Genomic DNA, 12,928 nt, shown 5'->3' with positions numbered 1-12,928 from the left:
GTATTTTCGTAATTCAAAATAACTCAAAAAAAATAATTTTTTTTTTAAAATAGCTATATGTGCCGTCCCGTTTATCCCATCCCGTTCCGTTCCGGTCCATTCCGGTCCGTCCCGGTTCTATCCCGGTATATAGTGGGACGGGACGGAACCGAGCCTCCATCCCGGTAGTTCCGGTCCGGTTCATCCCGGTACCGGTCAACAACCCGGTCAAACCGTCCCGTTCCGGTCCGGTTCCGGTTCGTTCCGGTCCGGTGGTCCCATTCCGGTCCGGTGCCCAGCCTTATTTGGTAGTAGATGAGAGAAAGTGGACGGAAAAAGCGATTTCTCATTTCTGTGTTTTCCTTTCTCTCCCATATGTGAAGTATATCGGGTCATTTCTCTTCTCCGCTCATCGGCTCCTCCGTGAACTGCCGTCGTGCCGACTTCAGGACGCATTTTTTCCGATGAGATTTTCACTGCAAACATCAATTGAGACTTTCGATTTTCATCATAGCACACGAGAACTGTATATTTTGACCTCAGAAACCCTAACAATCAGGTTGGTATTCTTTTTTTTTTGTTCCTTTTATTTTGTGTTCGTGTCCGTGTTTTGGTAGGTGGAACGCCTAAAGCTAATCTCTGGTTCGTCAATTTTAACTGTTTTGGTGGCATTTTTCTTTTCTGGGATCAATTTTGGTAGTTTTGATCTAGAGAGTGATGTGCTGTTTGCATTTCGTTATGATTTAGTGAATGCTTTCGTAAATATGCAGGTTTTGATGTTGTGAGACTACAGTTAGTTTTTGGCTTGACAATTTTAGTCGATTGGGTCGTTGTTTTCTTGATGAATTCTGCTTATTCTGATCTGGAGATTGTGGTTTTATTGTTTTTCTTTGTTATCATGTAATGATTTAGTGATTTTTTCCCCCAATGTATTCACCATTTTTAAATTATCATGATGCAGGTTTGGTGTTTCTGCTGGATGTGAATTTTAGGCTTTGAATTAGCTATTTTCTGGATCTTGATACACTAGCACTATAGCTACCCGTTATTGTTCAGTTGTATTCTCTCTCTTTTGCTCAGCCAGCAGAAATATGCAGAAGAGTGGGAATCTTGTTAAAAATAATTCTTTGAAAATTACAACTCAGCAGTCTCTTCGACGTCTCGGTTTGTGTTCCCAGATTACAGCTGGGCAGCATTCATCTCCGGTTGTTTTCCCTGAAAAACGGAGCAAAGGAAGGAGTCTGACACGTGGAGAACTTAGTCTGAGTAATAATGATCCTAAGAAAGAGAAGAATGAGGAGCATAGGATTGACATTGGGGATGAGCAGTCTGACCTGCTTGGATATGAAGTGTTTTCTGGAAAGCTGGTTTCAGACAAGGGAAAGGCACATAAAAATTCGGAGTTAGAAGCCTCAAAGGAGGTTACTAGCCAGGATGCTGTTGAAGCCAAACTTACTAGCAAGGCTATGGTTTGGGGTTCTAGTATGCTGCATCTAGAAGATGTTATTTCGGTAAGGTTCTTTAAGGGATTATGGGTTTTGTCAGAATTTGTATCACTTCCATTTGAGTTTTGCTAAGCAGTAGGCTCTGCACGTACCGCAGGTATCACACTGTCCTGGACTCCGGCATTTCACCATCCATTCATATCCTCTGAGAAGAGGTTCCGGTGCTCTTTCTTGTTTTTTAAAAACTCGAAGAAGTCAGAAGGACTTTCGCTTCTTAGCTTCTTCATCCGAGGAAGCACTTCAATGGGTAAATGCATTTGCAGATCAACAGTGTTATGTGAATTTATTGCCTCATCCTCTGGCTTCATCAAAGAAGCAGGCTTCTGATTTGGGTACTAATGAATTTCCTCCTGAGTCATATGTACGATGTAAAAATCCTCCTAAAATGCTTGTCATTTTAAACCCAAGGTCTGGCCGTGGTCGTTCAAGTAAAGTATTCCATCGCACGGTTGAACCTATATTCAAGGTATGCTCTAGAACTGTAATATCTTGTTGTCTATCTGGCAATTTTCTTTGCTCCTTTAATTGCACGACAATAATTTTTTTGAAAAGGTAAGCTAAATGCATAATAAATTGTATAGTGGTTTTTTTTGATAAAGATAAATTGTATAGTGGTTTTGGATGTAAATGAAATAAATCGTCTCTCTAATTGCATTTTCTCTTAGCACCAACCATCCTTTCCCCTTGAAAGGGGTGCTTGTTCATTGCGATATGCAGGCTATATGATGTCTCCCTACATTACTAATGGTCATTATTACTTGCTTTCCAGTGTTTATCCAATTACATAGTTGCTCCTTTGCTCGTCCACAAGTTTTTTATGTTTTCTCCCGTCCCCAACTGTCAAACTTGCAAAATACAATTATACATAACAACTATGCCTCATCCCAAGTTAATTGGGGTTGGCAAAACTTACAACATGTCTGGGAAAGACAAATACAGATTTTACGTGTCCAAAAAAACATTAATATATGCAAAATTTTGGTTTGATGACCGTGGTGTTCAGGCCAACTTTCACGCACCTCGATTAATTCCACGTGATACCTGCTACCCCCCACCAGCAACAAGGTACCATGTAACTCTGTCCACCAAGGCTAGGATAGATGAGAAGAATCACTTAGTGATTTTTGTCTCTGCTGGGTTTGAACTTGAGATCTCATTTGCTCTCAGCCACTTCATGAGCCACTAGCCACAACCTTGGGTGCTATTAATCTATGCAAATATTGTCATCTGAATAACTATTTTTCTTGATAATTGTCATCAAATATTTCTTAACAAATCACATCTTCTCAATTATGAAATGCAGTCTCAATTTACAAAATCATGTGCCTTTTCCAAGTTCAGTTTGCTTCTTTTTCCTTTTTTATGTGGAATCGATTCGTTTGTGATTGATGCTGTTGTATGTCCAAAAAGAGAAGAACCGTTGCAAAAAACTTTTAGATGGTTTTTGCTGGATTTATAGGTTTCAAGGTGTTCAAATAACTTTTTTTTTTCAGAATAAACACTATAAAATATGCTCTTAAGGAAGAATCTTTCATGTGTAATCTGTTGTGCGAGTCAATTGTGGATATTACCAATTGATTTCATAAGGTGCAGATTGAGAAAGTTCTGTTTTAGTCACGTATGCCTTCTGTTGTGCATCCTTGAGATTCTCATTTTTCAGAATTTCTTTTTGGTGGTCCTCCGATCCAGCAAATCATCTCAGACTGGATATCCTTGTTCGTTCTTGTTGACTCAAGTTTTAGCTCTGTTTCTATTGAATTAACAGCTTGCTGGGTTTAAGTTGGAAGTAGTCAAAACCACATCTGCAGGTCATGCCAGGAAACTTGCAAGCACAGTAGACTTCAGCACATGTCCTGATGGTATTTCTTTCAATGCTTTATAACTTTTCTGTTATTCAGTTTTAGATGTCTTAGATTATCATCGTCATTGTTTTTCTTATATTCTCTGATTTGCAAATGTTCAGGTATTATATGTGTTGGAGGTGATGGAATAGTGAATGAGGTTAGTTATGTCTCTCTTTCTCAAATTTCGCAAGTGACAAGTGTGTATGGTTGAATGTTTACTTATATAGTTCAATGGGTCTCATTTCTTGCATCAATAAGCCAGTTGCTAAGCTAATAAAGGTTTTTCGAGTAGCACTAAATTGAGTGAGCTGTCGTGGCATAATTTAGGTGTGCATAGAGTTACTTGATTTGCTACACTTCTTTCGCTTTAGGATAGAAGCAGCCTTTGTGAAAGTGTAATTTTCTTTACCTTGTAAAACAAATTGTAAGGTCTGTCAATTATGGCCATATGCTTTTCTGTGAAGATAGTGCTGCATTTATTAAGTATGGGGATTGTATGTATCGAGTATATCAGTTTCACCCGAGTGGCCAATCTTGTTAAAGGCTATGCAAAAAGGTTAAAGAACATGAAAGGCTGATATGACCCCTAATTTTTGAAATTCAGCAAAAATAATCACCCTTTGGCCTCTCCGGTGGAATTTCACTTCTTTTTTTTTTTTGGTCAAGCAAGTAATAGTCATTGACAAAAGGGAGAAGATCCTTTATACAAGAAGTATAGAGTGAACAAAGCCTATATAAAGGGGTTTCTCTCCATGGAATCTGACCAATCATCTTTAACAAGCTGGAACATCATTTGTGATCCAAAAGATATACACAGTTTGATGAGTCCTAGGTTCTTTTTGTTTTTGCATCTTTCTTTAGCTTTCATGCCGAGGAAATAGGTGAAGATAACCCTTTACAATTTAAATAGAAGAACTGACCCTGCAAAGATCTAGTATAATTGTATAAAGGACATAAAATTAAAAACAAATTTGAGAAGGGCTACAAAACCAATTGACCTCTTTCCCGCCTTTTGCAATATCATTTCTACCTTTCTTTTTGTTACAATCAGCCTCTTTTTTATTTTATAATTTCTTGAGCTTCTTAGTCATTACTTGAGCCAAGGGTCTTTTGGAAACAACCACTCTACCTCCACGAGGTAGGGGTAAGGTCTGCAAATACTCTAACCTCTCCGGACTCCACTTGTGGGATTACACTAGGTATGCTGTTGTTGAGCTTCTTAGTCGCCCTATATATAGCTTTTGATTTTGTGTTAAAATAGAATTCTCACATTTTCTGAGCTATGGCCTTAATACAACTATTGCTATTGTTTCTTGACATTGTTGATGATAATAAGGTGACTTTTACAGTTTTACTATTGTTTCTTGAAAATTTCTGAAATGCTAACTTAGTCATTCTGAACCAAGAAGTGAACTGTACCAATATCTGTTGGTTGATATTTGAAATATGTGCTCAGAGTTAATTAATATTTCTTACTTCGCCTAGAAAAATATGTTAAACTTGCTTAATGTAGCTTTTCTGATTCAGGTTTTAAACGGGTTACTCACTAGGGATAACCAGAAAGAAGCAATTTCGGTTCCAATTGGAATCATTCCTGCTGGTTCTGATAATTCTTTGGTCTGGACCGTGCTTGGAGTTCGAGATCCAGTGTCAGCTGCCATAGCAATTGTCAAGGTATGTTTTATCTTTCTTCAATGCGTCTTCATGCTAATTATAGATTTCAACTTGGTGGATAGTTGAAAATATACATTTCCTTTCCTAAAGAAAAGTATTTGAAAGAACTTTGATTTGATTTCTTTGAGCTACACATATAATATTGTTACCATTCAAAAAAAAAAAAGAATAAGAAAAGAGAATTCAGACTGTGGACAAGCACTATTTAGTAATCTGATACCGATGGATCACGGTCTTGACTCTCAGATAGGACGGTTAAATTATGTTTATAATGATGTCTCATAAACATAAATGAATGAGTATAGTGATCACTGACATCATGCATGATGGAGACTTGTCTAGTGACCTTTTCTAAATAGATACTTCCTGGACCTTGGCTAGTGTTCTACCCTGTGATACCTTTTCTCGTCTTTTGTCTCTTTGCAAAAGCTAGGTATCACAGAATAGGTATAAGACTGAGTTTCAATGTTTATTGTTGGAGTTTATTTACAGTGATGATGCATGGAAGATGTTATGAACATCACATGGAAGTACAACTAAGTTTTGCTAGTTAATTTTTTTGATGTGGTCGAGATTTTATTAAATGGTACCAAGATGGTACAGGAAAAGAAACAAAAACAACATAAAACAAAAAGCAGCCTACCACACTCTTCTTCGTAGCATATCCAATAAATCCATATACCCGTTAAAAATATCTATTAAACTACCTTCAAACCAGAAGTACAAAAAAATAGATAAACTTATAAAAAATTATAAGTTAAACACATTAAGTAACAACACCAAAAACGAATATCTGTGCACTTCACTCTCTGTAGCTTGTAAACATCTATCCTTAATTCTAGAAATGTGAGTTCTCTGCCTTTCAAAGCAAGCTTTGTTCCTCTCCAGCCATATTGTCCATAAGATGCACAATGGAATAGTTTTCTATATCTGCTTTATCTCTTTTGGTGTCACCTGTTGTTGCCAACCTTCCAGCAAACCTTTCACTTTCTGAGGCATGACTTTAGTTGAAAGTCCCATACCACTGTTTGTTTTCAGTTGCAAACTTGAGTTGGAAGTGGTGATGGATTTTGTGACCATCTTATGTATCTTGTAATTAAGGTTGAAATTAATATGGTTGGAAGTTTAGGTCTTTAGGATGGAAGCAAAAACTTCATAATAATAGTCAGGTAGTGCGTTTTTTTGAAATTGGTAAATTGTATTCATCAGCATTAAGGGTATGCTGGCCACCTCCAAAAGTGAGCAATTACAAGCTTCGTATCAAATCTACAATCTGATCTACATCTTCTATACAAAGTAGACACCAAAGAAGTAGAGCTTCAATACAATTCCATTTTACTTTATGTATGGAATTGGGCCTATCTTTAAAGCATCTCCCATTTCTTTCCTTCCATATTGACCACCATATACATGATGGTATTAATCTCCACCATCTCTTTTGACTTTTACTTCCTCCCCTCCTAATCCAGCAACTCAAAAGATCCGATGCGTGCTCTGGCATTGTCCAGCTAGTGCTTGTAATGTTGAGGAAAAGGTTCCATAGCTGAGTTATTGAGCACTGCTTTGAATTTGCTTAGCATACAATGGACTACCATTGCCGCTCAGATGGGCTCTTAGTAGGAAGGAGAAATATGGATGGGAAGTGGTCCCTCTAGCTCTTATGTGGACAAGCTGGAGGGAAAATTATAGGAAGATTTTGAAGGGGTGGAAAACACTAATGTACAAATTAGGGAGTCCCAGTTCAAATGTATATTTTTGGTGCACCTTTGAGAATCCATCTAGCAGTAGATGATTGGATGCTATTTGTAGAGAATCACACTTTTGCTTAGATTTTCTACTTTGTTAATACTACTTGTTCCACAAAAAATTCCCTAACAATAGAATTATTACTTCATAACTATAGATAACTTTCTCAAAGCTAAGAACAGCTTTTATTTGGTCAGGTAGTTTCTTTTAGAAGACTGGTTCTATTCGTCTGCTCTAGATCTATAGTCTTTCCCAGGTTTATCGTTTTGTCTTCTCAGGATTTTAAAATCTTTGATATTTTCTATTCTCTGTGTGGTTTCTTTTCTATAATACTTTCTTTTATTTTTTCTGTGGGTTAAGTAGAGAAAGACCCTCCTCTAACGCTATCACTCAGAGGCATTTATTTCACGAGTGGAACTTGAATAAATCTAATAAAGTTGAAGTTCCAGTATTTTCCATTAAAAAGACATATGAATAGAAAATCAGATATCTGAAATATTGTTCAAAATATTTCATTACTGTTGCTAGGTTATCTATTCCTCATATGTAGTGTCGATTTCTTGTTTTCAGGGAGGGCTTACACCTACCGATGTTTTTGCTGTTGAATGGGTTCAAAGTGGTAGAATTCACTTTGGATCGACTGTCACCTACTTTGGCTTTGTAAGCGATGGTAATTTAGTTCTCTTTTTTTCCCTAGCAATTATTAATGTTTATGCCTTACAATAACTCTTGTTATTTAGATTAATCATGTCATTTGAACACTTTTGTCGTTGTTACCTACACGAATGCAGATGCTTGAGTAGCGTAAGATAAGGAGTCAGATACGCAAGTGGAAATATTTTTGGAAAAGTAGGGAACACGTCACCCCAGAACGTGATTTTTTAAAATTGGTGAACCTTAGAACATGGTAATTGCTAGAACAGGTCACCCCAGAACGTCGTGAACAGGTCACCCCAGAACGTCGTTCCAGCTTCTAACAAGGGTTTCTTTCATTATATGGCTTATGGTTACTTCTTGTAGAGCAATGAGTTAGTCGTAAAGACTAATGTGAGTTATATTGGAACATTTCTTCCATGGTCTTGGACTGCCATGGTTCCTGCGTCTTGGATCTTTGGGACCCACCAGATTTAATGATTCTGAATGCCGGGACCATGGAGGCTTAGGGTATGGGGAGTACTTTGTGTTGTCTTAGGGTATAGGACAAATTAGTGGTAATAGCTTGTGGATAGCCTGTTGATTGTGTTGAAATGGAAGATTTACGTGTAACTAGGAGGAAAATTGGGTCATGTAACATAATAAGCGAGGTGTTATGCTTTACATACCTGATTTACTTACATTGTCAGAAACCTTATGGGGTTCAAGTGTTACGAGTTGACTTAGCAACTCTAGAGATAGCATTTGACCCTATTGTACCAGGGTCTGGTTTGTCATATTCTGTTAACTTGTCTCATCAGTATGCTTATTATTTTTTCCAAGGGAAATGGCACTATCGATTAGAACTAGTAGATTTGTTAGGATCTCTGTAAGTAGCTTTCTCCTACTCTTTTTTTTTTTTGGCTTCTTTGTGATGGTCTCCAGCATATCCTTAATGCTGAGGAATACAGCGTTACCAATTTCAAAAAAAAAAAAAAAGTTTGATTATCGAATGCAAAAATGCTAGTGGAGGCTATTGCCGTAAAGCTTTTTAATGCTTGCGACTCAAAATTCATGATTCTCAGCACATGATTTTTTTCCTTACATAAGATGCATATGCACTTGGGATATCCAGCATGACATTGCTTATGGATGTCAGTCTGCACCAACTTGATGTCTTTATATAGCTGCTGCGCAGATTGTGGATGACGCCAAGGATTTAAGATTAATTAATTTTGAGAATATAGAAGGTTGGTTTGATGATTGAAAAGGTTGGCATGTCGGCACCTGGGCTTTTGTCTAGTGGTGAGAGCGCAACACGTTATGTGTGGGTTAGGTGCATGCCACAGGTTTGAAACATGTTGCAAGCAAAGCTTGGTATTTAAGTGGATAAGGTTAAAGAGAACCCCTTTATCCCCCGAATTTCGAACCATGAGCCACTAGTCTTTGAGGATTCTCGATTATTAAAAAAAGAAAATAAATAAAAGGTTGACCCTTCGGGGTGGCCCAGTGGTTTGGGCTTGGGACTTCCATGTTGGAGGTCTCAAGTTGAAACCCTTGCAGCGAAAGCAAGGGGTTTGCCTTCTGGGTCGAGCTCGCCGCACCGGGCTTGCCTAGTGCGGGGTTACCTCTCCTATGTGGTTTGCGAGCTATTGCATAGGAGCGGGGGGTTTAACCCTGTGCGCACCCAAAGGGTAGCGGCTGCGGATTTCCCTTGTCATAAAAAATAAATAAAAGGTTGACCCTTCGGGGTGGCCCAGTGGTTTGGGCTTGGGACTTCCATGTTGGAGGTCTCAAGTTGAAACCCTTGCAGCGAAAGCAAGGGGTTTGCCTTCTGGGTCGAGCTCGCCGCACCGGGCTTGCCTAGTGCGGGTTACCTCTCCTATGTGGTTTGCGAGCTATTGCATAGGAGCGGGGGGTTTAACCCTGTGCGCACCCAAAGGGTAGCGGCTGCGGATTTCCCTTGTCATAAAAAATAAATAAAAGGTTGACCCTTCGGGGTGGCCCAGTGGTTTGGGCTTGGGACTTCCATGTTGGAGGTCTCAAGTTGAAACCCTTGCAGCGAAAGCAAGGGGTTTGTCTTCTGGGTCGAGCTCGCCGCACCGGGCTTGCCTAGTGCGGGGTTACCTCTCCTATGTGGTTTGCGAGCTATTGCATAGGAGCGGGGGGTTTAACCCTGTGCGCACCCAAAGGGTAGCGGCTGCGGATTTCCCTTGTCATAAAAAATAAATAAAAGGTTGACATATCTGTATGAATTCTCTACTTTCCATTGTTGTTGGCTGTATCACTAGTGTTTCACATGGATATTTAGTATTTACCACTTGATATTTTTGTCTGAATTGCATATAATTTCCGATAGTTGACTTCAATTATCTATTGTAGTGCTGGAACTATCCGAGAAATACCAGAAGCGGTTTGGTCCGTTACGCTACTTTGTCGCTGGGTTCCTCAAATTCATGTGCTTACCAAAGTACAATTTTGAAGTGGAGTATCTTCCTGCACTGAAAGAAGCAACTGGAGAAGGAAAAGCTTCAGTCATTGATATGTCTGAATTGTATACAGACATTATGAGAAGGTCAAGCAAGGAAGGGCTTCCCAGAGCCTCAAGCTTATCAAGTATTGATTCAATAATGACCCCAAGTAGAATGTCTGGAGCAGACTTGGATACTACATGTAGTAGCACTGAGCCATCAGAATATGTGCGCGCAATTGATGCAAAATCTAAGCGCTTGTCTGCTGGACGGAGTGGTAACACAACTTCTGAACCGGAAGTTATCCATCCTCAGGTTCCACATTCAGTAACACCGAATTGGCCCAGGACTAGGTCCAAATCAAAAGCAGATAAAGGGTGGGCTGGGTTGACTGCTGCAAATGACCCCACTAGATCTTCTTGGGCAAATACAACTACAAATGATAAAGAGGATATCTCATCAACAATGTCAGACCCCGGCCCAATTTGGGATGCAGAACCAAGATGGGACACAGAACCTCATTGGAATATAGAAAATCCTATTGAATTGCCTGGACCAGCAGAAGATACTGAAGATGTTGTTCGGAAAGATATTGTCCAGAAGGCTGCTGAAGAATGGGTGTCTACCAAAGGTCAATTTCTTGGTGTCCTGGTTTGCAATCATTCATGCAAAACTGTTCAAAGCTTAAGTTCACAGGTTGTGGCCCCAAAAGCAGAACCTGATGACAACACGTTAGATCTGTTGTTGGTTCATGGAAGTGGAAGACTGAAGCTTATAAGGTTCTTCTTGCTTCTGCAAATGGGCCGACACCTTTCCCTCCCGTACGTTGAGTATGTCAAGGTAAAGCAGCAGCAGCCGTATTTTAGATGCTTTTACCCATTTTTCCCACCAAGGCAGAGAGTTTTTTTTAGAGCATTAATACAAGTTTACTTGTCTTGGATGGAGGCCATTACTGTATGGATATTTTCAAAAAGTCAGTCTACTTTGCAAAGATAAACTGCACCGAGAAACACAGAGTATCAGTTTAGAGTTAACCCATTTTCAAAAAAAGAAAATCTGGTTTATAAATTTTAATGTGGTTTTGTTGGTTGGTGCTCATTGAAATCAAATTAAGCTTTTTTTCTATGAAATGCAGGTTAAGGCAGTAAAGGTTAAGCCTGGGAAGCACTCTAACAGTAGCTGTGGTATTGATGGTGAACTTTTCCCAGTAAATGAGCAAGTGATTTCGTCCTTGCTTCCAGAACAGTGCAGGCTTATTGGTCGCGCCCCAGGTAATTGCAAGTGATTGATGGAGTCCTTGTATATCTTCAATAGGTTCCGGCTACAACATTCAGCTCTTTATTCGTCATTGAGGTCCTTGTAAATTTTGTCAATGCTGCTTTCATTTTTCAAATTATATGTCAGCTTATATCTTAACATGTACCCTTTGCCGTAACTTGTATTTTTTGCCTTTTGAGTTGGCTTGCTATGAATATTGGCCATGTTTCTTGTAATGGTTTGACAAAGCGTGTAAATTATTGCTTTTCGATTGTTGAGGAAAGAAAATTTTATTTATCCAACAGTTTGCCCTCTCTCCACCTTCATTGCCACATAAACCCTAGCACCAGCTGGAAATGTACAAAAGAAAGGCCTTAGGAAGGGGTGTGCATCTAGCAATGATGAGTTCTCTTGGCCTTGTTTAATAATTTGTTGAGCTTCTCTTTCCTTTCCTTGTGGTCATTTAAGGCCATTTTGGTTGTAGTGGGAAGCTTTGGAAAATAAGTTTGATTATAAAGATGATGGAATGGTCTGGGAGACCCTGTACTTGTTCCGGTATGTCATCTTGGTCATTATACTTCACGAAGTTTCATTCAGACAACTTAACTCTAGCATTTTAAACACATGTAGAATCAATATGACCTGTTGTAGGCTTCAAAGGATGGAAAAAGAACTGTTTGGTACAAGGACAGATTGATATTTAATTTATATATGGCTGATTTGTTAAAGATCTTGGGTTCTCTCTTAAATTTATGTTTTGTCAAAACTATATCAAATAATTTAGGACAGGGGGACAAGATTGATTGGGTTAGGCAGGTCGTTGAAGAATAACACGCTAGAAAAAGAATATTTTGTACTTGTTTTTGTATGTTGGTTGTTGGAAAATTTTCAGTCTGCCAAGGATTACTTGTAAGATTGAGATATTATGATCATTCTACCATAAGAATAAAATTATTCCTTTTTCTCATTTGCTAATTAACTCTTAACGTAATACTTAAAGAGTGAATCCACATCGAGGTGCCTAATAAGTACTAATACTTGAAGAGTTTGTGGGAAATATAAACGATATTTCATGAGAAACAATAAGCATTAAAGGTGTGTCCTATACAAAGTTTTTCAATTTTTTTATGTTCAGTCAGTCAAATTTTGGGAAAATTATATCATAATGAAAGTATTAAAGACAAGTTTCACTAGTGATATTTCACATGTGTTATCCTGATTCTTTAACACACTTCATCTTTACGTTTAGCCTCGTATCCCAATCCCCACCTCCCACACCCTTACTTCCCACCCTTTTCCTCACATGATTTAATCCTTTAAGATAACATTTTCTGTTTACCTATAAAACTAAAAAAAAATCACTTTATTTTTAAAAAAAAAAACATTTTCCATCGTACGAAACAAATACATATTGGGATGCATGTTTAAACAAATAATTTTTCACTACACTCAACTAGTGGGACAAAGAAACTTGTGTGGGTATAGCAATAGTCGGAAGCCAAATGTTAATCAATAAAGTTACTAGAAATACCGTCATATTTCAAAAAATTTATTAGTCAAAGCACCTCAATTTTTTCACACACGATTTAATTTGGTCAGGACAATTATAAAAGAAAATGGTTTATATTATAGACTTCTATGCAATACTTTAGTACATTATTAACAAAATTTTAATGATTTATAGATAAATAATTAAAATCTAAAAGTAATATATAAAATAAAAATCACGGGAATTGTGACATATGAGCTCCTAGTAATGGATTACCTTCTAGTAATTATTCTATATGCTTACACAAACCTCCTTTGTAAAGCAACCATC

At 38.1% G+C, this 12,928-nt stretch overlaps 1 protein-coding gene across 1 annotated transcript; it reads left to right on the top strand.

The window, feature by feature from the left end:
• The first annotated feature begins 287 nt into the window (after positions 1-287).
• LOC102585935 (sphingoid long-chain bases kinase 1) lies at positions 288-11,411 on the top strand. Its single transcript, XM_006347605.1, has 9 exons — positions 288-538; positions 941-1,490; positions 1,582-1,950; positions 3,250-3,343; positions 3,448-3,485; positions 4,856-5,002; positions 7,319-7,418; positions 9,764-10,692; positions 10,988-11,411. Exons 2-9 carry the CDS (start codon positions 1,071-1,073, stop codon positions 11,135-11,137), a joined length of 2,247 nt encoding a protein of 748 aa, XP_006347667.1. The 5' UTR covers positions 288-538; positions 941-1,070; the 3' UTR covers positions 11,138-11,411.
• The last annotated feature ends 1,517 nt before the right edge of the window (positions 11,412-12,928 follow it).

Source organism: Solanum tuberosum, unplaced genomic scaffold, assembly GCF_000226075.1.
Source record: "Solanum tuberosum cultivar DM 1-3 516 R44 unplaced genomic scaffold, SolTub_3.0 scf00092, whole genome shotgun sequence".
NCBI classification, from domain to species: Eukaryota; Viridiplantae; Streptophyta; class Magnoliopsida; order Solanales; family Solanaceae; genus Solanum; species Solanum tuberosum.
The sequence above is the reverse complement of the archived record's forward strand: the minus strand, read 5'-3'. Positions and strand labels throughout refer to the sequence as shown.

Coding starts and splice junctions, on each gene's coding strand:
- LOC102585935 (XM_006347605.1), top strand. CDS start 1,071: ATGCAGAAGAGTGGGAATCTTGTTAAAAATAATTCTTTGAAAATTACA. Junction 1,951..3,249: donor CGGTTGAACCTATATTCAAG/GTATGCTCTAGA, acceptor TTGAATTAACAG/CTTGCTGGGTTTAAGTTGGA. Junction 10,693..10,987: donor CGTACGTTGAGTATGTCAAG/GTAAAGCAGCAG, acceptor TATGAAATGCAG/GTTAAGGCAGTAAAGGTTAA.